This window comes from Heloderma suspectum, chromosome 13 (genome assembly GCF_057233095.1).
Source record: "Heloderma suspectum isolate Gila_16-S chromosome 13, 16-S_ref, whole genome shotgun sequence".
Classification (NCBI taxonomy): Eukaryota; Metazoa; Chordata; class Lepidosauria; order Squamata; family Helodermatidae; genus Heloderma; species Heloderma suspectum.
In genome coordinates this window covers 20,829,614-20,855,355 of record NC_139470.1, presented here as the reverse complement: position 1 = coordinate 20,855,355, position 25,742 = coordinate 20,829,614, and the positions used below count along the sequence as shown (strand labels likewise).

General features: G+C 48.6%; 1 protein-coding gene across 2 annotated transcripts in view; it reads right to left on the bottom strand.

Annotated features, from left to right (window-relative positions):
- NOS1 (nitric oxide synthase 1) overlaps window positions 1-25,742 on the bottom strand; it is a 107,036-nt gene continuing 81,294 nt past the window's right edge. The window contains exons 18-28 of one of the 2 annotated variants that reach the window (XM_084820063.1): window positions 24,598-24,736; window positions 24,303-24,381; window positions 23,325-23,518; window positions 21,321-21,490; window positions 17,518-17,728; window positions 13,927-14,014; window positions 13,006-13,127; window positions 10,781-10,929; window positions 9,502-9,696; window positions 7,070-7,188; window positions 1-55 (exon numbers count right to left, since the gene is read on the bottom strand). In XM_084820063.1, coding sequence (XP_084676189.1) covers window positions 1-55; window positions 7,070-7,188; window positions 9,502-9,696; window positions 10,781-10,929; window positions 13,006-13,127; window positions 13,927-14,014; window positions 17,518-17,728; window positions 21,321-21,490; window positions 23,325-23,518; window positions 24,303-24,381; window positions 24,598-24,736 — 1,521 coding nt within the window. Of the gene's footprint in view, window positions 56-6,234; window positions 6,302-7,069; window positions 7,189-9,501; window positions 9,697-10,780; window positions 10,930-13,005; window positions 13,128-13,926; window positions 14,015-17,517; window positions 17,729-21,320; window positions 21,491-23,324; window positions 23,519-24,302; window positions 24,382-24,597; window positions 24,737-25,742 lie in introns of those variants that run through there. The other variant, XM_084820062.1, reaches the window with a different exon arrangement.

The window sequence follows — 25,742 nt, the reverse complement described above, 5'->3', positions numbered from 1 at the left end:
TCAGGACACAACAGGACGAGACACAGTGGAGCGTTTCTCACGGGCCGTCAAGTCCCTGGAGAAAAGGAGCGGATGTGGAGGTGTCAGTACGGGATCCAGCACCCTCAGGCTGGAACAGTGCAGCAGAAGCTGCTGTGACTGGGCCTGGCTTGGCATCCCATCGAGGGCAACACAGTCAAGGTTAGGAACAAAATACCCTGCAAGAAAGCCAATGGTTAAGGCCAGTTACATGCATTGTAAAGCGCTTTTCAGCACTGCTAGGGAGTCTCCCTCCACAGTAGCTCATGTGCATTACCGCCCCTCCCAAGCTATGCTCTCCCTGATTTAAATGTCACCATACTATCCTGCAGTTAGTTGGGTAGTTGCCAACACATGCCCTTGCCTTCCTTGATGCTGGACCGCTGCACTGTGATGAGGCTGGGATGCAGTCGCCATAATGCAGCATGGAACCCTGCATTTCTGCATCACCTGCACTTTGCCCCTTTGTGCCTTGTATGGGAGATAAGCATCCATGTCAATTTCACCAGTGAGCTTCACCTCCAATACAAGGCAAGCATTTTTGTTTGTCAATTTCACCCAACTCAGTTTCATCTTGTTTAGAAGGCAAGCATCCTTGTCAATTTTATCTGTCCGTTTCACCTCAGCGCAGCTGCATTGCCCATTTCTTTTCTTTTGCAAATTAAACTATTACCACATGCTCCAGGGTTAGTGTATGCACATGGTTTTTTAAACAAACACCTTGGAAGGGGTTTGGAGATGGGAACGTGGTGAGAGGCAGGTGAAAGGAGAACTTTTAGATTTCCAGAAGTAGATTTACAACTATGTTATCACATGGGGGTAACAATGAGGGCCTGCCTGCCTGCCTGCCTGCCTGCCTGCCCGCCTATCTATCTATCTATCTATCTATCTATCTATCTATCTATCTATCTATCTATCTATCTATCATCTGTGGTGGCATGCATAATTATGCTTGGTATCCCAGCTGTGACCTTTCCTGAATTGATCTGACTTGGCAACAGTTATCCGTGCCTTGGCTATATCAAGCTTAGACTACTGCAATCTGCTCTACATGGAGCTACACTTGGACAGTGTTTGGAAGCTTCAATTGGTACACAATGCAGCAGCTAGGCTGCTAACTGGTGCTCTGTATGCGGACCTTATTATACTTGTCCTGAAAGACTGGTTGCTAACTGCTTTCCAGACGTAACTCAAGGTGTTAGTTTTAACCTTTAAAGCCCTAGACAACTTCGGACCTGGCTCTCTAAGGGACTGCCTGTCTTGCTATGAATCTGCCTGCTTATTAAGATCTTCAGGAGAGGCTCTTTTGAGGGCACCTTTAGCCAGAGGCCCATTTGTCAGGTATGTGTGTGAAAGGGCTTTCTCCTGTGTTGCTCCCAAATGGTGGAATGTGCTCCCACAAAAACTATGACTGGCCTTTAGAAAGGATGAAGATGCATCTCTTCAATTTAGCCTTTTAAATATATATAGTTTTAAAGGTTTTAACATTTTTACTATTTTTAATGTTCTTATTTTAATTGTTTTAAGGTTTCATAGTTTTAAACTCATGGAGGATAAGGCTATCAATGGCTACTAGTCCTATACCTCCAGTATTACAGGCAGTATGCCTATGTATATCAGTTGCTGGGGAACATGGGTGGGAGGGTATTACACTCACGTCCCGCTTGTGGGTTTCACGTCTTGCTTGTGGGCTGGAGCAACTCCTTTATGAGGCAAGGTTATGACTTCTGGGACAGTTTAGTTTAGAGAAAAGATGAGTGAGGGGAGACATGTCAGAGGTGTACAAAATTATGCATGGTGTGGATAATAAATGGCTAGGGTAGGGAGTAATTTTCTTCTCTGTCTCATAATACTAGAACCCAAGGTCATCCTGTGAATCAGATTGGTGGGAGATTCAGGACAGATCAAAGGAAGGACTTCTTCACAGAGAGCAGAGTTAAACTACCGAATTTGCTACCGCAAGATGTAGTGATGGCCACCAATTTGGATGGCTTTAAAAGAGCACTGGACAAATTCATGGAGGATAAGGGTAAGGCTATTGATGGCTACAAGTCCTGATGGCTATATGCTAGCTCCAGTATCAGAGGCAGCATGCCTATGTATACCAGTTTCTGGGGAACATGGGCGGGAGGGTGCTATTGCATTCCTGTCCTGCTTGTGGGTTTCCTGTGGGTAGCTGGTTAGCCAATGTGTGAACAGAATGCTGGACTAGATGGACCCTTGGTCCGATCCAGCATGGGTCTTCCCACGTTCTAAATTGGTTGAATATGCCTTGATGGCTTTGCAGCAGGTAAGGTGGTATAAATGTAAATAATAAAATAAATACATAAAACAATGTGTGTGTGCGTGCTCTCTCTCTTTCTGGCTCAGAGGTGGAGCGCCTACTTTTCATGCAGAAAGTCTCAGGTTTAATCATCTCCAGGTAGGTCTGCAAAATTTCCTGTTTGAAACCCCAGAGAGCCACTGCCAGTCATGTTGACAATACTGGGCTGGACAGACCCACGGTCTGACCTCCGTCTAAGGCAGTTTCCTATGTTCCTGAGGTTGTTCCAGGTAATTGTGGGACATTAGAAATGGTGGCTCATGGTACAGCATGTGCTTTGCATGCAGAATCTTGCCTGAAACTGTGGAGAGCCGCTGCCAGTCAGTGTTGATAATACTGGGCAAGATGGATCAACCGTCTGACTCAGTATGTGGCAGCTTCCTATCTCTCTAATTTAGGGAGGGTGTGTATGCGTGTGAAATATCTGCAAAAAGGCAACGTCCCCAGGAGCTTGTGCTAGTGTTGCTCCTGTGATACCTTTTCCTTTGCTGAACTTTCCAACAAGGTGGGTCCTGGATCTGAATTTTGGGTGTTGCTGGTTTAGCAAGAGGCAATTCTAGCTAGGCAGAGTACTTGGAACGGCAAGAATGGTTTCTGGACAGGAGATGGCAGTGTTGGGTTGGAATGAAGTGGTAGTCAGTTTTTCTTAGGGATGTTGGAGGAATCTGGTTGCGGGGGTACAGCTCCGTGAGTTTTCACCAGCTCAGCCCCTCAGGCTCCTGGGTTTGCCTGACTCGACACACACCAAGTTGGGCAAGCTCGTGGCTTTCCGCCTTTTTATGGGTGCAAATTGCGGACATAAATATTTATGGAATTCACGATTTGCTCAAAATCATGCCACTAAATAGCACAATTTGTGCAAAACTGCACTATTTTCGGCCACGATGTTGCACAAATTGTGTAAACATTTACACCCGTGATTTCGCGCAAATCATGGCTCGTGATTAAAAAAAAAAGGCAGGAAAGTTCCTGGGTTTTTGGAACTGATCTGCGTACTTGACTTGCAAATGCTCTCTGAGTTGGCAGTGCCACAGTATCTGTTGAGCCAAAAGCAAACAGGATTTCTACACAAAGGAAATATTAAAGAGCAATGGCTGAAATATTAAAGCAATGGCAGGAGTCAGTCAGTCATTCAAAGGAGTCATTCAGATGTTGCTGGATTGCTGTTCCCATCACCTCCAGCCAGCATGGCTAAGTGCCAGGCATGATGGGAACTGGAGTCCAAAAACATCTGGAGGGACACTGGTTCGCCTCTCCTGAACAGATGCTAAATAGTATTAATTATGGAAAAAGGAGGGTTCATGGCATGGCATGTTCCCTAAAGAAGGTAAAAAATGGGACCTCCAATAAAATTTTGTGTGCAGTGTGCAGTTCTGCTGTTCAGGGTGCCAGGATACTCCATTCCATTCTCTCTGCCCCCTGCAATTTTCCATCTCCCCCCTCAAACAGTCAGCCTGAACTAGTGTTCGCATACATGTACTAGAGTTGCCATTCTTCCCGTTTCTTCCCTCAGGCATCAAAATTAAAACACTGTCTATCTTGATTCTATAGTGTTGGCTACAATTTCCTGCATAAGAGTATTCTGGCCATGATGGTAACCTCCTGAATAGACTACTGTAATGCATGGTATGTAGGGTTGCCCTTGAAGACAATTTGGAAGCTTCAACTTGTCAGAGCTGTCAGACATCCCCTTGAGATGTCTGACAGCTCTGATTCTGAATCAGAGTTGGAACAGCTAGATCAGAGCTTGAGGGAGGGACCTTCCCCAGAGAGCCAAGATGCTGGGGGAGATTCCTCTTAAGGCCTTGACAAACAGCTGGTCCAGGCTGAGTCGTTGCCCCCTCCCTCCACTGTGAAAACTCAAGTTTCTGAAGAGGAGGAGGAAGAGGGTTGTGTCTTGAGAGTTGCTAGGGCGCATCGTAAAGCGAAGTGAGAAAAGTTATGGGCAGGGCTCAGATGCTCCACCAAGACAGCCACTCTTGGAAGGCAATGTAGGAGGGAGCCACACTAAGACAGTGGCATCACTGCAAAGCAAGTCTGGTTGTGAGGTTCATGTCCAAACTGTCGGCAACTTTACTACCCTCTGGTTCATCTCCTCTGATTAGAGATCGCAGATTAGTTGTTTAGGGCTTGAGGCAGTCTGAGAGCTTCCCTGAATCTGTGTTTGTAGAAAGGCTCGTCTCTACCAAAATAAAGTCGTATTAGCCCGAAGCTTTGTCTCCTCGTGGCGTTGACTGCGAAGGGGAAGAATGAGCCATTTCTGACACAACAAGTGCAGAAAATGGCTGCTTAGAGTGTTGATAGGTACGGCCACACTGATTCTAAGGGAGCTGCACTGGTTGCCTATTTGCATCTGGGACTGGGAGAGAGCGGAGGACAGGAAGGCCTGGCGTGCTATGGTCCATGGGGTCACGAAGAATTGGACACGACTTAACGACTGAACAACAACAACAACCAATTCTAGGTGCTGGCGCTTACTTTTACAGCCCTAAACAGCTTGAGACCCAAGTATTTGAAGGGACGCGTCTCCCTATTCCAGCTTGCTCTTGTCCTTAGATCTGCAAGACAGGCTCTTCTCAAAGGAGGTTCTTTTCAAACTAGCAAAAGAATCTCCCCTGTTACGGCACCCTGTTGGTTGAACTCCCTCCCCACAGCAGTGCAACTGTCACCAATCTTATTATTATTATTATTATTATTATTATTATTATTATTATTATTTATTGCATTTATACCCCGCCTTTTTTCCTCTTGCAAGGAACCCAAGGCGGCTTACATTATCCTCCTCCTCTCCATTTTATCCTCACAACAACAACCCTGTGAGGTGGGTTGGGCTGAGAGTCTGTGACTGGCCCAAAGTCACCCAGTGAGCTTCCATGGCGGAGTGGGGACTAGAACCCGGATCTCCCAGCTCCTAGTCCAACACTCTTGCCACTACACCACATTGGCTGTCAATGATTGAGAGCATGCATTGCATGAGAATGCAATGCAATCTTGCAATCATTTAGGGGCCAGATGAAAATTTTTCTGTTGGTCAGGACATTTTAAGTTGGTTGGTCTGTTTTATAATTTTTTTTTACTGCTTTTAACATTGTTTTATGATTGTATTTTATTGTTTTGTGGTTGTATGATATAGATAGATGATCTATCTATCTATAGATAGATAGGTATGATATATATCTATATATATGATATATATGATATATGATATCTATATCTATATCTATCTATCTATCTATCTATATGATATATGATCTATATCTATCTATAGATAGATATCTATCTATCTATAGATAGATAGATAGATGGATAGATAGATAGATAGATAGATGATGGGGAACCTCTTTCAGTCGGAGGGCTAAATTCACTTTCAAAGACGCTCTCGGGGGCCGCATTCTGGTGGTGCACAGGGCCAAAAGCAAAGGAGGCAGTCCCAAAGGCAAAAGCAATGGAGCCAAAATGCAAAAAACCCCCAGCAGATTGTAGCTTAAAGCTCTCCCTGCCAGTAACTAAGCTTTAGGAGAGGCATTTCAGCCTTTTAGAATGGGGAAAAATTGCACAAAGGCCAGGAAACCACCAAACAATTGGTGGTGGTGGGGAAGTGGATGGGACTAGGGGAAAGGGGCATGGCACTGTGGGGAACCCCAGAGGGCCAGGTTGAGACCCCAGGATGGCCATATTTGGCCCCCTGCCTGAGGTTCCCCACTCCTTGTCCACCACCTTTATACCTTTGGATGCATCAGTGGTCCTTGGCATGGGGGTTACACAGCAGTGTGGTGTAGATGTTATAGTGCTGGTCTAGGACTGAAGAGGCTGGTGTTCAAATCTCCACTCAGCCAGGAAGCTCAATGAGCGACCTCGGGTCAGTGACCATCTCTCAGACTAACCTACCTCACTCACAGGGTTGCTGGGAAGATGAAATAGGGTGGGGGAACAGAACCACTTACACCATGTCCTGTGATCCTTGGAGGAAGGAAGAGTAAAATAGAAATGTCATATATAAACAGTAAAGCTGTCATATGCTGGAAGGCATGTTCTGTTCCACGGTTGGGCAGTTGCATTGAAAGCCACTTGGACTGCTGCCCTCTGTGGGGAGCCACTGAACTGCAGGTAGCAGTGTCTCAGGGAAGTATGCCATAGGTCCTGGACTGGCTCCACCCACCCAAACAGGAAGGAGTATAAGAGGGCTTCCTGTTCCAGTTAAGCCTGGCTTGAGGAACAAGGTCTCCCTGAGCTCCTGTGTTCTTTCTTTGGTCCTGACTTGCTCTTTGATCCTGCCTCCCTGGTTTGTTTGTTTTGGTTCTGACTTACTCTTTGGTCCTGACTCCTGGCTTTATCCTGTGCCTCCTGGCTCACTGCAGAGTGCTGCCCATGGCACAGAGTCTCAAGAGTGCTGCCACCAGAGTCTCAAGTCAGGGGACCTTTTTCAGCCCTGCTACTTGAGATAATTTGACTGGAAATGCCGGGAATTGAACCGGTGGCCTTCTGCATGCAACACCATATGTTTTAGCACTGTGTGTCCTCTGTGGCGAGAGAAGAATGTTAAAACCCAACGAGATTCTGTAATGATCCCCACCCACTCTTTGCATGACACTCAAAAGAACGGCATCACGCTTTGCCACCAATCCATCCAAGCAACAAATGGGATTGTGTTCTCCAACCCAAGCGTTTTGAGGAAACAAAAGCACTAGTGAAAAGCGGTGGGGGGAAAAGGCCGGCAAGCCAACTCACTCATCCGTGTCTTTCTTGCTCTCCTCGATGTGCGCAATCGACTCGGATCGGAGGCGGTTAGTCACTTCGTACGTGCGCAAAGTGACTCCAAATATATCCTCGTGGTACCGGTTGTCATCCTGCAAAGCAGGACGCGGTTAGAGGACAGGTGCAGAAAAGCACAAGACGTAAAATGCATGCACAGTTCATTTCCTGCAGAGCACAGGCACTTAAGAGAAAGCAGAGAAGCATCTAGATTGGGGTGGCCTATCCGTATAAGGCGAACTAGGTGGTCACCTAGGATGCCAAGTTAAGTGGGGTGCCAAATTCAAGGGGAAAAAAATACATTAAAAAAATAATAACGGAGATGTCATTATTTCAATTCCTGTGCACGTACAGAGGGAATATGACCGAGGGGTGAGCAAGGGACCGACTGGGGATGGTGGGGCTAAGTCAGGCTGCCCGCCCACCTTTGGAACCCGGCCCTCCCTTAGGCGATGTGGGATATCCTCCCGCTCTGCTGCTGCTCCCAGCATCCACTTCCTTTGCCCTCGGAGGGCTGAGCCTGGGGGCTGGTGGTGCCTCATTGGCCATGTCACCCCGAGGATGCAACCGGGACCCTCCTTCCAGGGAGCGTTGTGAATGGGACTAATGTTCTTTCGCAGAGTGGACAGCTGTGCTCGTCTCCTTCGTTGTTTTGATCAGACACTCTGTGCTGATACAGTGCTTAGTAAAAAACAAACCAACAAACCCCATTTGGGGTGCATTTCATTATAAATGATAATATTCCTGCTTCCGAAGATGCGGGGGTGGGGGTTGCCTTTTCATTAAATGGAAAATAGGGGCAAAATGTTTCCCAGTTTCCCTAAAACTGGGATCATCCCAGAGTGCAGGACATGGAATAATGGGCTGAAGTTACAGGAAGCCAGATTCTGGCTGAACATCAGGAAAAGCTTCCTGACTGTTAGAGCAACACGACAATGGAACCAATTTCCTAGGGAGGTGGTGGGCTCTCCCACACTGGAGGCATTCGAGACGAGGCTGGACAGCCATCTGTCGGGGATGCTCTGGCTTGGATTCCTGCATTGAGCAGGGGCTTGGACTCGATGGCCTTGAAGGCCACTTCCAACCCTACTATTCTATGATTCTATGAAAACCTCAGCCTAGATCTGCCCTTGGGGTTTGGAGGCAGGGGTGCCGATTGCATGGTTCGCCCAGGGCGCCAACTACTGGCACTGGCTAGTCTAGGGCTGCTCTTGGTCTAGATCAGGGGTGGTGGACCTCTTTCAGCCCAAGGCCCAAATTCAATTTCAGAGAAGCTCTTGGGAAACTGTAATCCAGTGGTGGGCAGGACCAGAGGCAAAAGGGGTGGGACCAAACATACCCCAAAGACCAGCCTATCTTCGCTTAAAGCCTTACTGCCAGTAACTAAGCCTAGGAGAGGCATTTCAGCCTTCCAGAGGGTGGTGGTACGGCATGCGAAAGTTGGAAAGCCACCAGATGCTCACCCGTCAGGGGAAAGGGGGTATGATCATCTTGCAAATCCCAAAGGCCTGGCTTGGGGCCTCAGGAAAGCTGGATTAGGCCCTTGGGCCTGAGTTCCCCACCCCTGCTCTAGATGACCAGGAGGGTGTTCAGGTTCGAAAGAAATGCATATTCTTCCCCTGTTGACCTCTGCCTCAGTTTTGCTCTGCTTCCTCTGTTGCATCCTCTTGTGTCAAAGCTGAGATTGTAAGCTCCTCGTGGCAGGGACCTGTCTTCTAGCATTTTATAAACCTACCATGCACAGAGATGCCATGCACGTTGCGGTGGGGTCCTCAGATGGCCAGGGGAGGCTGGTGGCTCTGGTTTCGGTGGGGCTGTGATTCAGTCAGAACCAGCCAGAACTTCAAAAGAGCTGTCCAAGGTGCTGAAACCATTTAGGGGAGAGGGTTTGGCACCTTGGACATCTCTTTTAGAGGTCTGGCTGGTTCTGACTGAATCACAGCCCCACTGAAACCAGGAGCACTAGCCTCCACAGCAGCTGATGAGGCCCCACCCAAATACCAGAGCTGATACTGTAGACCAGCAGCGTAGAATCTCAGGTGCAGGGGGCCAAATCCAGCCCTCCAGAGTTCCCCAGAGGGCCACACCTGCTTCCCCTTGCCTTTCCCTGACTGTCAATAATTGGGTGATTTTCTGGCTTTTGTACAGTTTTCCACCCATTCTAAAAGGCTGAAATGCCCCTCCTTAGGCTTAGTTACTGGCAGTACAAGCTTTAAAGCTACAATATGCTAGTATTTTGGCCATGCCCCCTTTTCCTTCAGCCCTGCCCACCACTGGAATGCAGCCCCCAAGAGCTTCTCTGAGATGGATTTTGGCCCTCGTGCTGAAAGAGGTTCAACGCCCCTGCTGTAGAGCACAGTGAACTGAACACTGGCTGCCCCATGGCATGCTGGGAAATGGCTGCTCACCCGTAGCTTGCTGATGAAAGCACTGGCCTCTTCTGCCATCAGTTTCCCCTGCTGCCTGGCGATGCTCTGAATGGTCTTCAGGACATCTCCGGCCATGGTGACGTCACCGCACACGTAGACGTGGCCGCCTTGCTCCTTCAGTGCCTTGTAGACCGATCCGGCCAGCTGTTCCTGCAGGATGTCCTGCACATATTTCTATACAAAAAGAGGACAAAAGGATGCAGCATAAGGATGTTATTGCACATTGGGGAAAGAGGCTCTTGGTAAGGCCATAGAGTGCCTCCTGGAGGCCCATGTACTGGAGAACCGAACATGTTTTTGTTTCGATCGGTGAGGCTATCCCTAACAAGGAGGGAAGGAGAGAGAGAGAGAGACACTGGGATCACACAACATGCTCAGTGGTTAGTGAGGGTTGTTGTTGAATGGTGGGTTATTGTGCTGTCTGAATGCAGCACGTTTTCCTCAGGGTGGCTTGTAAACGACGCAGCGTGGCTTATTTTTCTCGAAGAAGCCACCTTGAGAACCCAAGGTTTGTTATTGGGTTGTTCAGGGCGGTTATCAAGCCCACTGCACGGTTAACAAGCCACGCTACGGAAAAAGCACTAACACGGTAACCCATGGCTCAAGGACAATCCACACTCAACCAATGAGTGCTGGTTACCATGTTGTGTGAACCCAGAAGGAACGGGAGGCCAACCTGATGGAGACTGGAAATTTTGTGATTACCTGTGAAATGCATCTTGCCCTGTATTTTGCGGACTGAGACAAGAGTTCAACGTTTCTGCGAGGTCAATTTCAGGCTCCCCAAGTGGGAGGGCAGGGAGTGATTTCAGGAGGGCCCTGAAATTTGTCAAAAGCTTTCCCAGAGTGGGGCGTTCACAGTGATACCGAGTGGCAACAGTTTCTCTCTCTCTTTTCTTCAAAGGAACTTTTTGATGTGTATTTTTTGCAGCCACCGGTGGTGGTGTCACTGGCAGTAGAGCTGTTCTTGGTGGCTGCTGTTTCCTCCGCACCCACAATGACCACAGAACGGTGTCATGTCATGACATCGCAACACTCTCAGGGGGCTTTGGTGGGTGGTGGAATAGTGGCCCTAAATGTCAACCAAGTTTCCCTACCCAAAACATTATGGGAGAGCCATGACCTAGTTACACAGAGGGGAAGAAGGAATGGCACTCTGCACACAACCAGGGGTATTTTCTTCATTCCTGCATGGCAGGTTCAATATTCTCCTATACAGTCATCAGCAAAACTTGTTCTCAGCAGTGGGTGAGGTTACCTTTGGTTTGTCCGGCTCACGGGAGTAGGCAGTAAACAGCTCTTTGAAGACGCCTTTGCTTTTAGCCAGCAAGGTCTCCTCTCTGTAAATGTGGTCGATCTTGGACTGTCGGCAACCAAAGACCAGCGTCATGGGGCACGGCTTCAGCCCTAGGGGATGGAAGAATGGAAGTGGGACATTTTTATTGATTGACTGCATTTATATCCCACCTTTTTTCCCCCTGGAAGGAACCCAAGACAGCTTACATTATCTTCCTCCCCCTCTCCATTTTATCCTCACAACAACAACGCTGTGAGGTAGGTTGGACTGTGACTGGCCCATAGTCACCCAGTGAGCTTCCTGTCAGGGTGGACACTGAGCCCATGGAGTCCCAGAGTAGTTCTGATTCTGAGGAAGAGCAGTTGCTCCTGGGAGAGGAGCGCGCTCCTCTTTCCCAGGGCCAACAGCTGACGGAGATTCCTCCCACCAGCATTCCTAGCTTAGAAAGCAGTCCAGGGAGTGACGGAGCACAGATAGCAGACTTGGTGGATGCGCGATGCCGACGCAGAGAGCGGCGCCAGATGGGGGGCGCGGAAAGGAGGCGTAGTGCCCGGTTGGTGCACAAACAACGGCTGCGCCCAGAGGATCCAAGGGAAAAGGGGAGGGACTCTCCCTAGTCCATAAGTTCAGGGGTCTGCCAGTAATTCCCTTTCAAACGGGGACCAACTGTTCCAACTTAGAGCATAGGTACTGTGCTGCTCAGATCTAGTTGCAAACGGTATAGTTGTTAAGTTGTAAAAGAAGAATAAAGCTTTGAAAGGAATTCCTTTGTCTGTGTCTGGACTTAGCTGCTAGATTAGACTGAGAGAGGCTTCCAAGGAGCCCTTGACACTTCCATGGCCGAGTGGGGACTAGAACCTGGATCTCCCAGCCCCCAGTGCAACACTCTCACCACTACACCATGCTGACATGATTGCTCCAGTCTTCCCAGCAGTTTAGGCAAACTAATCCGCATCTGAATATAAGGGCTCTAATACAGGACTGTCGAGCCTCTTTCAGCTCAAGGGCTGAATTCAGTTTCAGAGAAGATCTCAGAGAGGTTTGTTCCAGTGGTGGGTGGTGCCAAAGGCAAAAGGAGTGGGGCCAACTAAAACCCTCAAATGATCTGTGGTCAGGGAAAAAGGGTGGAGCCATCTGGGGATGTCCATTGCCAGGAAATTTGGCGCTTTGGGGGCTTGCTGGATTTCCACCATGCCCCTACCTTGGGTTGCAGTTGTGAGCTGAGCTGTGGGTTTCTTCCCAAAATTCGGGAACTTTTTCAGTTTTTCATTTTTTTGCATGAATAGTAATTTGCACAAATTGCAGCCACAACTTGCACAAATTGCTATTTACACAATTTTTTTAAAAAACCTCGAAAATCCACAAACTGGCCAGACTCAACGCGGAACAAATGAGGCCAGCTTGCGGGAAAACAAGCCGAAGTCTGGAGGGCTGAGCTGAAGAAAGCTCAGTGAGTTCCACCGCCCTTGGTGGATTCCTCCGACATCGCTGGGTTCAACATCCCTGCTCTAAAGCATGACTGCCTAACCCGCTAAGTGGGTTCCAAACTGTGTTCTTCTGGGGAACCACAACTGTCAATCTTTCCCAGCAATGAGCAGCTTCTGAAGAAGTGCCCAGTATATTTCCATGGTAGACTCTCAGTTAATGCAGAGCAACAGATCATCCCCAAAAGTCTGGCTGTTGCTGATAATAGCCCGAATGGAGAATGCAGCTTCCAGAACCTGTTCTGGAATCCTGTGCCCCAATTGGCACAACTGCCTAAAGGGAGAGTGCCGAGCGATTGGAGGAGGCTGCTTCATCTCCTCATTCTTGCCAGTGCGTGCATGATGGGAGAGGCCAAGGGAACAAGCAGTGACAGTAAAAAGGATGAGCTGGAGGCTCCAGGGATCAGCAGTGGGCCCCCTGAATTGGTGTGGGCCTTGGCAAGTGCCCAACAATGCCTACCCCTGATTTTGGTCCTGCATCAGGGTATGGCGATAGAAGCCGCTAGGCTCAAAAGAGAGGAAACCATGTCCATTCTTATGGAAGCCACCTAGTGGCTGTACAGGCTGCCCTTTTAGCAAACCATCCCCAAAGTATCTGAGTGTTGAAGCATATGTCCCCCCTCCTCAAAAACATAAAAAGTTGGTTATTCCTGCTCATGGGAGGCAAAGAATCTCATCCACCTTACGCCGGATTGGACATACCTTTGTGTTTGACGTCGAAAAGCCGCTGCTGCCAGAAGCTCCGGAAAGGAGCGATCCCTGTCCCAGGACCAATCAGAATGCAGGGAACCTGTGGATCTTGTGGCATATGGAACCCAGGAGCTCTGGAGGACAGAAGACAAGAGTCCCACTGTGATCACGCAAGTGGGTTTACCTCCAGGTTATTGCACAGTGCTCAGCGAAAGTTAAATGTCTGGCAGACCCTCTGGAGAGGAGTACCGCTTCCACCCCCATTTCTGTGGATGTTACAGCAAAACAGTGCTTCCGTTCTTATAGTCCAGGGGTGCAGAAGCTCAGGCTCAGGAGCCAAATATGGCCCCCAGATGGCCCCACCCCCTTTGCCCCATCATTCGGTGGTTTCCCAGCTTTTGTGCGTTTTTCCCCGCATTCTAAAAGGTTGAAATGCCCCTCCTAAGCCTCAGTTACTGGCAGAGTAGCCTTCAGCTAAAAGATGGTGGTATTTTTGGCCCCACCCCTTTTGCCTTCAGCCCGCCCACCACTGGAATGCGGCCCCCGAGAGCTTCTCCATAATGGAATTTGGCCCTTGGGCTAAAAGAAGTTCAACACCCCCGTTATAGTCTCGACATTCAACGTTACCATGGTTGTGATCCGCAAGCTAGTTGAACCAGAGTAACCGTATTTCACAGTGCTAGCCCATGTGTGACTTCTCGGAAGTCCCACTGTCTTCAATGGAGCTTGCTCTCAGGTAAGCGTGCATAGGATTGCAACCTGGTTTGGATCTATGGGCTTCAACAGGATCAAAACCAGGAAGAAAAAGACCTTGCTTCCTGGTTGATCACAGATATTTGGAAATGTGCAGTGGATACATCCTACACTCTGGTCTGTGGCTGAAGACCATGTTTTCTAGCTTGACCCTCAAATCTCTGGATTTCCCCAACTTACCCTCTGACAAAACATGGCACAACTTCATCCACCTGTATCTGGTTGAACCAGGAGGAACAGACCCCGTGGTGTATTGGGCCTTCCCCATCTAGGAGAATACAGAAGGGAGACTGCTGAATGTGTACAGTGGAAACATATACTTGCAAATATTAAGAATTGGCCATTGGGGGAAAAATATATATATATATTCAGTACTCAAATTTTGACTGTGAACTTTTTAATCCCCAAATTCAAATTCACATTATAAATGTGAATAATGTTCACATTTATAAACATTATAAATGTGATCTTTGAGTGCTTTAGACATTGGCATTTCTTGGTTGTATTGACACTGCAAAAATGAAATCTCATAAGCTGTCACCTGTCAAATGCTAAATGCCACTGCATGCCATTGAGCAAAATATCTCATGTTCAAGATACTATTACATGCTAATCACCAAGTACTTTCAGTTGTTATCTACTACAGCGTGTCAGATAGCATAGAACACAAAGAGAAAATGTAGGGATGTATGGATTTTGTAAAATGTTTTGTGGATTGTCAGGTGCCTTTTGTTCCATTGTCCGCTCATTGGCAGAACCAGATTTTTTTCCAAGTTTCCGAATTTGCACAAATCCACATTTGCACAAATGCACACATGTGCAAATCCCCCCATGTGCATTTTCATGCTTTAGCCTACGGGGGAAATGCGCATTTTCGGCCAGTGTTTTTTTTTTTTTTAATTATGTATTTTTCCACAACTAAATTTGCATAAAATTTCTGGAAAGTAAAAAAAGACAGACTGGAAGTCTGTGGAGTCTGTGTGACGTGGGAAAAGCTGGTCCACTGCGGAGTGCACGGGTTGGATTCATAGAAATCTGAACTCACTTGATTCTGTTGTGGATGTCTCCAACAACCCTACTTGGGTGCAGTGATTGCCAGTTGGCCCCACGGGCCTATCCTGGCTCACCCAGGCTGATAAAAGCCCTGGCTTCAGGACTGGCCCATCAGTCTGAGCAACTTGCTACTAGCAGCAGTAGATTCCCATGCTTTGGAATTCAGTCCTCGATTATGCTTGTTTGGATGATGCTCTTGCCTCTGACCCTGCAGGATCTGCTTTGCTCATGCCTGCAGCCTGGCATTTGCCTGTTTTGGAGGTGTAACACAGCTAATGCTTCTTTTGAGCATAAGTTTCGGCAGTGCCCAATAGTTGCCCCTTTTGGGGAGGAGGTCATTATATGGATAAATGTTGTATTGGAACCATCCTTAATATTTACTGCTGCACATGCTCTTTTAAATTATCTACATGCTTCCATGGTCGGCGCAAATGGATTCTCCATGCTCTTTTGACAACTAAATGACTGATATTACAAGACTGGATGGATAAACGCTCACCTCCTATAACACAACGGATCAAAGACCTTACAACTCTTTCAAGTTTTTGAACAGGGGCCATATAGACACCATGAGTGAATGGATACCTATTTGGATATTTGGTCTGCTTCTGTTGAAGTTTATTTACAGTTCTTAGAACCCTGTATTTTCAGATATGTATATATAAGTCATGTCATAAACCTGCATTGCAGCTGATATATTCCAGTCTATGTAGCCACATTTTTCTCTTTCTTTTTTTTCTTCTGTTGAGATTTTATAATAAATGTGTTTTTTAAAACCCCAAATGCTGCCTCTTTTGACTATGCTCTTATCTTTGCACCTGACAACTAAGAGCAGAGTCCTCCCAAGGCCTGACATAAGGGAGAGGGGGTGCCTGGCAAAGTTATGTCTGTGAGCCTCAAGTTGAGGAGTGACCCCGCACATGGATACAGAGGCTGAGGAACCAGTGGTGCTGATGGAGGGGGTACCAGACTTGAGCACCACTGGAGAATCAGAGACCCCGCCCTGAGCCTGAGACCCTCTAGCCCAGCCCAGAGACTGCAGCCCTCAATCCCAAATCCAGCACCTACAAGGGCCTCACAATTCATGGAGCTGGTCCACCAGTGTAGGCAGTGCGCTCGGAACGAGCTCTTGGACAGACAAAGGAGTGTTAGGCTCCAGGCCTCATGCCTACCCTTGAAGACCTTCCACTTTTCAAGAAGGCGGCAGAGTCCGAGAGTAGGGATGTGTATTGGCCCCAGGAGCGTAGCCAAGTCATTTATAGTGTTAGAGGGGCCTAGAGATCCATAATGCTTGCTTAAGTTCATTATTGGTGCAATTCCCTTGTTAGTAAGCCTCTGAGCATGTGCAGATGAGTCAAAAGGCTGATAACAGCCTTCTCAGCACATTCCTTACTAATGAGTAGAAAGCCTTACCAGGCCGTGCCTGAGAAGTGAAGCTGTGTATTTATGCTGAGCTGCGGGTGGCTGTGCTGAGAACTAAGTGCTGTTAGTTTAAGCTGGGAATGAACGCTAGGGGCGCTTGCTGCTGCTATGCTGCCTCATGGCTAACATGTATTGTATAAAACCCGTTGTACCCCCATGGCTCGTGGCTCAGAGAAGCTGTCTGAGCCAACCATTGGGTATGCCTGTGTGCTGTAAGTTACCCAATAAAGTACTCTTTGTAAGTAAACTGATGGATCTGATTTATCACTATCTTGGCACCTCTAAATTATGAGTTCAGAGCCTATGGCTGGGGCAACACAGGATGTCCATCGTGGGGAAACCCAGCCCTTTTGGGGCTCTTTGGATTTCCCCAGCTCGGTTTGCATTTGTGAGCTGAGCCATGGGCTTTTCCCCCAAATCTGGGAACTTTTCTCGGTCCCCTTACCCGTAAATAGCAGCTTGCGCAAATCATGGCCAACATGTGCAAATTACACACATTGCAGCTGCATTTTGCACAAGTTATTTATGAACCCCCTGCCCCCCAAACGGAAAACCAGCAAGCCAAAGCCTGGGGGGTAGAGCGGCTGAAAGCAACCCCCAGATGTATTTCTCTGACACCCCTATCTGAGAGGGGGGGCTCCAGACGTCAAGGCTGCAGTCTGGTCCTAGACCTTGTTGGAGAACGTTGCTCACTAGGAGGTGTCCTTGCTCCTCCGTGCCCCATGATCTCTTCCTTGGGACTAGGACAGGACACCTGTGAAGCAAATCTGAGAGCCAGGCTCCTTGGAATTCCCTGCACCGTCTCCCTGTTTTGCTCAGCAGCAACTCTGGAAAGCAGAGGTGCAGAACCTAGGGCTCGGGGGCCAAATCCAGCCCACCTGTGGTCCCAATCTGGGGTCACCCAGTTGGTCACCTTCCCTGGCCCCACTCCATTTTCCCCACCCACCAATCATTTGGTGGTTTCTTGGCTTTTGTGCAGTTCCCCCCTCCACATTCTAAAAGGTTGAAATGCTTCTCCTAATGGTTAGGTACTGGCAGCAAGGACTTTAAGCTTACATGCTGGGATTTTTGGCTCCACCCCTTTTGCCTTAGGCTCTGCCCATCAATGGAATGTGGCCCCCAGGCTGAAAGAGGTTCCCCACCCCTGCTGGAAAAGATGGTTGGCACGAGAGAGGGGCTAGTTTAAGGCCAAGGTGGTTTTGCTAAATTTGTGGCATCTTGGTCTTGGCTTTCTTAGACTGGGGCCTGGCTTAGCCCCTGCACGTACTTCCCGAGCCCATCAGCAGGGTCGTTTACCTCTGGTGCGATAGGAGACCACGGCCACCGTGAGATGGACCTCGTTGGGGTACATATCAGGGGAGGAGCTTATGGAGTAGTAGCGAGGCTGGAGCAACGGCAGCTGGGTCAAGAGGAGGGTGGACGGCATCTGCACTGACAGAAACTCTTCCAGCACTTCCACCATGGTGGGGTTCTTGGACCATTTCCACTCCTCATATTCTTGCAGACCCTGTACAAGAGAGGAGGTGCATTTGTAGGTTAAGTAGCTTCCATCCACAACTGGAGTGTTGTTGGCCCCAGGCCTGTAACCAAGTCAGTTTTAGAAGATGCTGATGCTAGGGAAAGTGGAAGGCAAAAGGAAGAGGGGCCGACCAAGGGCAAGATGGAAGGAAGATATTCTGGAGGTGACGGACTCCAGCTTGGGGGATCTGGGGGTGGCGACGGCCGACAGGAAGCTCTAGCGTGGGCTGGTCCATGAAGTCACGAAAAGTCGGAAGCGACTGAATGAATAAACAAAGGGATCCATAATGCTTTGCTTAAGTTCATTATTAGTGCAATTCCCTTGCTAGTGGGCCTCTGAGCATGTGAGATGAGTCAAAGGTCGATAGCGTGGCCTCAGCACATTCCATGCTAACGAAGGCTAGTATCTTATCAGGGCCTAGGATGTGCCTGGGAAGTGAGGCTATGTTTATGCCAAGGTGTCTGTGCCAAGAAAGCTCCGACTGTTTTCCTTCTGAACAAGCACTGTTAGTCTATGCTGGGGATGAATGCTAGCTAATTAATGCCTGCTTCTGTCATGCTGCCATGTATGGTATAAAACCCATTGTACCCCATGGCTCTGGGTTCAGATAAGCTGTCTGATCCAACCATTGGGTACGCCTGTATGCTGTAAGTAACTCAATAAAGTACTCCTTGTAAGTAAACCTGGATCCGATTTATCACTACCTTGGCACTCCTAACTTAAGAGGCCTACTGCAGGGGCAATACAAGTGTGTGCTTTCTTGGACAAGCTATGCACTTGGTGAAAACAGTGTGGGATGGCATCCATAAGAACCGTGCTGGCTCCTGGTTCTGGAGGGCCCTTGGGCAAGACACCCTCAATGGGCCCCCTCCCTCAGCGATTCAACCTGTCCCCACCAGTGTCCCCAGCTGCTGTTGCTCCCCCTCCTCCTCATTGCTACCACCTGCTTGCCAGGCAGAGAGCCAGTGCGCAAGTAGGCAGTGACATCTACTGCTCCGCCTTCTCACCACCACTGTTGACTAGGCTAGATGAGAGGCAGGCAAATGAGCAGGTTGCAAGCCTGAAAAAAAGGGAAGGGAAGTCCAGGAGGGCTCTTGGTGGTGGGCTGGGGTTGTGGGCCCTCGGCAGTTGCCCATCCATGCCAACCCTTGACGCTGGCCCTGTTTACCGCATAGAGTGTCTACCCTTGATGTTGGCCCTGCATGAGAACATAGGAAGAGCAGCGCTGGATCAGACCAAAGGCCTTTCTAGACCAGCATTCTGTATCCTACAGGGGCCAACCAGATGTTTCTTGTAGGGATGTACGAAAATCACTTACCTTTTGGGGATTATGCTGAAGGTGGGGGGGGAGGCGCTCCGTCCCTCCCCCCGGAATCCTGGACGGGGGGGGAGGCGCTCCGTTCCTCCCCCCCGGAATCCTGGCCGGCTGGCTGTGCTCCGCAGCGATTCTGTAGAGCCGCCGGCCGGCTCCGCCAGCAGCTGGACATCTGGCCACTGGCTAGCAGGGACGCAAATGGCGGCAGCCATAGCTGCCGCCGTTTGCATCCCTGCAGTCAGCCGTGATAGGCTACGTAAATGTTTATGTAGCCTATCACGACTGACTTAAAAACAAACAAACGCGCGTATGCAAATGGCGGCGCCCATGGGCGCCGCCATTTGCATTCCTTATTTTGGCACGTCTTAGTCTACGTAAACATTTATGCGTTTATGCTATTTGCGTTCCCCTTATTTTCGCCGTCTTAGTCTATGTAAATGTTTACGTAGACTAAGACGGGCCAAAATAAGGAACGCAAATGGCGGCGGCCATGGCCGCCGCCATTTGCGTACACACGGGTTTTTTTTTTTTTAAGTCAGCTGTGATAGGCTATGTAAACATTTACATAGCCTATCACTTTTTTTTTTTAAACCTAGCCGTGATAGGCTACGTAAATCTTTACGTAGCCTATCACTTTTTTTTTTTTAAACTGGAAATGGCGGTGGCGGCAGCCGGTCAGAATACCGGCCGCTGCCGCCACCGCCGCCGCCAAGCTGCCGCCAGAGCCGCCGCCGGAGCCGCCGCCGCCAGGAAGATCTGCCCAAGGTAAGTCTCGTCCCGGGGGGCGCGCGGGGGTGGCAGGCCGTTCCGCCACTGATTTCGGGGGGCCGAATGCACTGGCATTTGGCCTCCCTGAGATCCGTGGCGGAACTTTCGTACATCCTTAGTTTCTTGGGAATTCGACGTAAGGGCAATAGCTCTTTCTTGTCGTTGCCGCACAGCAACTGGTTTACAGAGGCTTACTGCCTCCGATACTGGAGATAATATATAGCCATGATTACTAGTAGCCATTGATAGCCTTATCTTCTATGAATTTGTCCAATCCCATTTTGAAGCCATCCAACAAAGCCATCACCACATCTTGTGTTAGCAAATTCCATAGTTTAACTCTGCATTGTGTGACAACGTCCTTGCTCTTATCAGTCCTGCATCTCCCGCTATTCAACTTCGTGGGATGACCCCAGGTTCTAGTATTATGAAAATGGGAGGAAAATGTCTCCCTTTCCACAGTGCAACTGTGTGATCTGCGAATTCATAACCATTTCATAATAACAAATACCTAGTAAAATAACGCTGTTAACAGCAGAAAAAAAAAAGCAAAACACCCCTCTGGTCTAGATGGTAACAAAAAAAGTAGAGTCAGGCCATTTAAAACATTGCAAAGAGCATTGGGACCAGTCCACAGTTCTAGATGTTAGAAACAGGGTGAAACATCGACTGGGTGAAACATCAAAAACAACACAGGGCGAAACATCGAAACAGGGTGAAACATTGAAAACAACACAGTAACCTGTGATGACTGGGTTCGCACAACACACTAACCCACTGTTCAACAACCCACACTCAACCACTGAGTGTGGGTTGTTGTTGAACCGTGGTGTGTTTGTTGAACCGTGGGTTAGTGTGTTGTCTGAACTGAGGACATTTTCCACAGGGTGGTGTGTTAACAATGCAGTGTGGCTTGTTTTTCTTGAACAAGCCACCCTGAGAACCCATGGTTTGTTGTTGGGTTGTTCAGGGTGATTAACAAGCCACACTGCATGGTTAACAAGTCATCCTGTGGAAAATGTCCTGGGTTCAGAAAACACGCCAACCCACGGTACGACAAACAACCCACATTCAACCACTGAGTGTGGGTTAGCGTGTTGAGTGAGCAGCAACACTCTCTCCTCTGGTGGCTAGGGCCTATCACCCCATCTAGTTCCGCGTGTCTTTTGGTGTATTATAACAAACGGCGAAGCGAATAAGGCACACTCACCTACTCTGCACACCTGGAATTTTGTGGTAGCGGGTAAAGGGCTTTGAACAGTTTTGCAACTGGTTCTGGAAAGAAAAACCCCAGTGCCGCAGTCTCTGAGTCCCACACAGATGACCAAACTATTTGGGGGAGGCAGATAACTTTGCCACATCCTGTAGAAAGCGTGACAGAATGGTTGCCTGCAGCTACCTTGTAAATGACAGTATGGCATAGGAGGAAGGAGACAAGTCAGTCACCATCCTGTCACATGGTGTCACATGCTCCCACCCGCTCCCGTCTCTGTTTACCTTGCTAAGAACTTGGAGGCGCTTCTTCTCCTTGTCACTGGTGGCCAGTAAGGCAAACTGCTGCAACAAGATTGGAGTGGGAGGAGTGGTGACATCCAGATAATATTTGAATGCCTGGAAGATGGTACAGGGTGGAATTCGATTTTCATCTGTCCAGTTGCTGATGACACCTGCCGGGACAGAACCAGGCAACGTCACATCAGGATGAATAGTAGGCAAGGTGGTTTCTTTTGAACAGAGCGACCATCTTAGGTAGCAAATTATGGGGGCACCAAAATGACCCCCCGAAGGTGGTGGCAGCACTCTGGCTCCTCCCCTTTGTGGGCCACCTGCCCAGAGAGCCCACATGCCCTCCCACTCTCTCACTCCGAGGGCTCTCCCTGAACGAGAGATTGATCGGGCGGGCTCTCTGGAGAGCCCAAATGCCCTACTTTGAGGGATCTTTCCTTAAAGCAAGGCATTCTGGGTGAGGGGGCTATGAAGATTGCCTGTGCTGCAGCAGTACAGGCAATCTCCAGGGCCACCTCACCCAGAATGCCTTGCTTTAAGGAAGGACCCCTCGAAGTGCGGCACAGAGGGGGAGGCCAGTGGCGGGGAGAGTAAGGAAGAGGAGGAGGAGGATGGTGGCTGGAGAAGAAGAGGAGGTCAGAGTGAGGGTGCAAGGGCGTGTGGCAGTGGTGGCTGGGGTGGAGGGGGGAGACAAGTATGAGCAGAGGTAAGGGCATGTCCATTTGGGGTGCCAAAATACCACCTTGCCTAGGGTGCTAGAAAACTTAGAGATGGGTCTGGTAGTAGGAATGAGCTGGTAGGCCTGGAGGCATTTAAGCAGAGGCTGGACGGCCATCTGTCAGGGATACTGTAGTTGCATTCTGCACTGCAGATCCTGCACTGAGAGGGAGTTGGACTAAGTGACGTCCAAGGTCCCTTCCACCTCTAAAACTCTGTGATTCCACAGCAGGGGTGCACAAACTTTTTGGCTCCAAGGGCTGCATTGGCCAGTGCACAAACACCGAAGCCTTGCTTGTGCTAGCAAGAGAAATCCTAGGCTTTTGACAGTGCATGCAAGGGAAACCGTTCCTTCTCTCTGATTTCTGATGAGAGAGACTGGAGATAAGGGAAGGGATTCCCTTGCTTGCCCTAGCTATGGAAAACCTGGGGTTACTTATTAAGTAACAGGGGAGCACATTCTTCTTTTTTTAAGAAAAACCTCAACAACAAATGAAAACGAAAGGAATGATCCCTGTCCACTTCATCTGTTTTAAATAATGAAAACAAACGCAGTATTGAACAGAAAACCCATCTGTTTGGTTTCTCCATTCATTTTCAATTGATTTTCATGGCAGGCATGACTTTGCAGTGCATGCACTGCCTGTGTATAGTTCGTGGAAAGACCACAGGAGAAGAAAAAGAAAGCAGTGAAATTGACAGACTGGAAAGTGCTACATCTGTGAATTTCATGCTGCTTGGTTGAAAACACGGAGGTTGCAGGCAGCAAAAGACTGAGTGGGTTTCCCATTAAAAGCAATGGGTAACTTATCGAATGGGTGCCTTTTCGAATTCCCTTTCAAGTGGGGACATTTTGTCCTATCAATCTCAGTTTGGCAGGCCTGATGCTCCAGGGGTATGTGTACGTGTGTGTGTGGGGGGGGGGAGGGGGGGTAATAGCATGCCTGCAAATTTCATACGATTTGGATGGAAAACACCAAAGTTCCAGGCAGCAGAAAACTGGCTGGGTTTCCCTCGAAATCAATGGAAAAATTAGAAAAGAGCGAAGGAATAACAAATGGGGGGAAAAAATGAGACAAATGTAATTTATGCCAACGGCAAACAAAGCTGGTGAAACTTTAAAAAAATGGCAACGAATGGAAAAATGAAATGACAATGCTTCCCCTTGCACACACCTACATAAATACAATTAAAATGACAAGGCATCTAGTGATGGCTCTTACACAGGTAAACCAAACCTGACCGACAGGTGAAATTAAAAATGGCCACTCTGCTTACCTAAAGCTGTGCTTCGCTCTTCCAACAGTTCCACTTTCACCAGCTGGTTGGTGGGTGGTGCATCTTCCAGCCGTTCAATCAAGGCATTGACCAGGTCTTCGTGGTTGCCCGGGAACACGCCCAAGTGATCCCCAGGTTGGTAATGCAATTCCTGGTGCCCGTTAGTGTGAAGCCGCAGGAAGATTGTAGAGCGGCTGAAGTGAGGGGAAGGTTTAGAACATGCCATTCTTTCCACACATTTCCAGCTACTGAAACACCGTACGTTAGCAGTTCCAGCAGTTATCACATTATAATATTTGGCAAAGTATGTTTCTCTGTGGTTGGCAATTTTCTTGGCGCCTGCCAGGTTCCCTGCCCATTCTGATTTTTGTTTTAATTTTAATTTTAAAAAAAAATAACTGGGAGTCTGACATGCTGCAAAGCGAAGGGGCTGCCCTCCAGCACCATCTTTATTTGGTTTCCAAAGAGTGGTTTTGCGTTTTGGAGCTCAGATCCTGCGTCTGCTTTGTACTTAGGTTCTTGGACAAGTGACTTTTCTTTTGGTTTCACCAGTTTAGTTTCTGGGAAATGACTGTTTATGACTTTTCTTGCCCACTATGTCAGCTTTTTCATAAATGGGCAAGCCCTACCCCCCCATGGCAGCCATTTCGTGCCAGTGCCCACAAGACTCTTTGAATTCCAAACGTGCCTACCAACCCCAAAAGCCTGGAGATCCCAGATATCATACGGATAGCATGGTGTATGTATTTATGGGTGTCTCAGAACTGTATCAGATGGGCCATGTGTAAAGAAAACACCCAAACATCATCAAACTCACATTCCAGTACTATTCCCACTGTTGGAAACAGGATACTGGGCTGGATGGAGGCTGGGTCTAATTCAGCAGGGCTGAATAACAGCTTTTTAGAGCTGTTAAAGTGGCCAGTTTTGTAAGACAAGTCCCCACTGGGTGCATGATGGCCTGTCTGCACTTCCTACCTGGATTTGGGGCTTTGTAGATTCTGACGTGCTAGAAGTCGGGCTGCAGAGACTCGCTTTTTGTGGATGCTGTACAGTCCTGAGGATGAAAGAGAGACGTAAGAAATGGAGGCACAGCATGCTACAGGCAGGCTGTATCCAAAGTGATGGAGGAAGAGGAAAGAGCTGGACATTTGAGCCCTCCATCTGGAAGCACCCTACTTGTATATTTGTAAATATATGAGATATTATAAAAGCAGAACAGCCACTGTTCCCTCGAGATTGTCTCACTGGTCCAGGCAATGGGGAGCAATACCTTGCGTCAGTTCGGGGGCTTCAGCCACGTAAGTCAGGCGGAATTTGCTCCTCTTCCAGCTCCGGTCGTTGCTGATGAGGGAGTTGTTGGCTTTCTCGATGTTCACGTCATCGCCAACACAGAACACATCACATGCTGCCTGCAGGACACACCAGGCACTCAAGACAAAGCAAAAAATAAAGATGTCCTGGCAATATTCCTCCCCTCCCCACTCCCAGATGGTGTGCAGATGTGAGATTCAGAACAGTGGGACGCACAACACAAGTGTCACAGATAGGGTTGGAGCAGGTACAGCGGGTGGACGAATGAGTCCATTTTCAGTCGGTGTCCCATTTGCATGCGTTCACCCCTAAGTTAGCATAATTAACTTAGATTCCTGCATTGACCAGGGTGTTGGACTTGATGGTCTTATAGGCCCCTTCCAACTCTACTATTCTATGATTCTATGATCATTCTTTTTCTTTACTCATCTGAGTTTTTTTTTTAATTAAGTGGAATGGTTTGTGGTAGGGAAAACAAGTCCTAGGAAAGGTTGAAGGAAGACTTGTGGAGAAGACTTGGGGGGAAGGCATGGTAGTGGCACATTCATTCATCCTCCCCCTTAAAATCAACACACTCCAGGAAACAAGGCTTTGGGCTACACGACTTGATTGGTTAATGACTCACTTCTTTACAAATGCAGATTCTAGGAAACTCTCAGACTGCAATGAAACAGCTAATCCACACAGTTACGAATATCAACAGAGGAGACGAAGTGGAAGTTAGAGAAGTTGCCAGCAGTCTGACCATGAACCTTTTAGCCAAACTGGCTTGGCAGGGGTGCCCCTCCCTTAGGGTGGCTCCCTCCTACATTGGCTACCACGAGTGGCCAACTTGGCAGAGCATCTGAGCCCTGCCCCTAAGTTCTCCTGCTACGCTCTGTGATGGACCCTAGTGTCAGGCTGGACACTGAGCCCATAGAATCCCAGAGTAGTTCTGATTCTGAGGAAGAGCAGTCGCTCCTGGGAGAGGAGTGCGCTCATCCTTCCCAGGGCGAGCAGCTGGCAGAGATTCCTCCCACTGGCATTCCTGACATAGATAGCGGTCCCGGGAGTGAGCGAGCACGGGAAGCAGACTTGCTGGATGTGTGACACCGACGCAGGGAG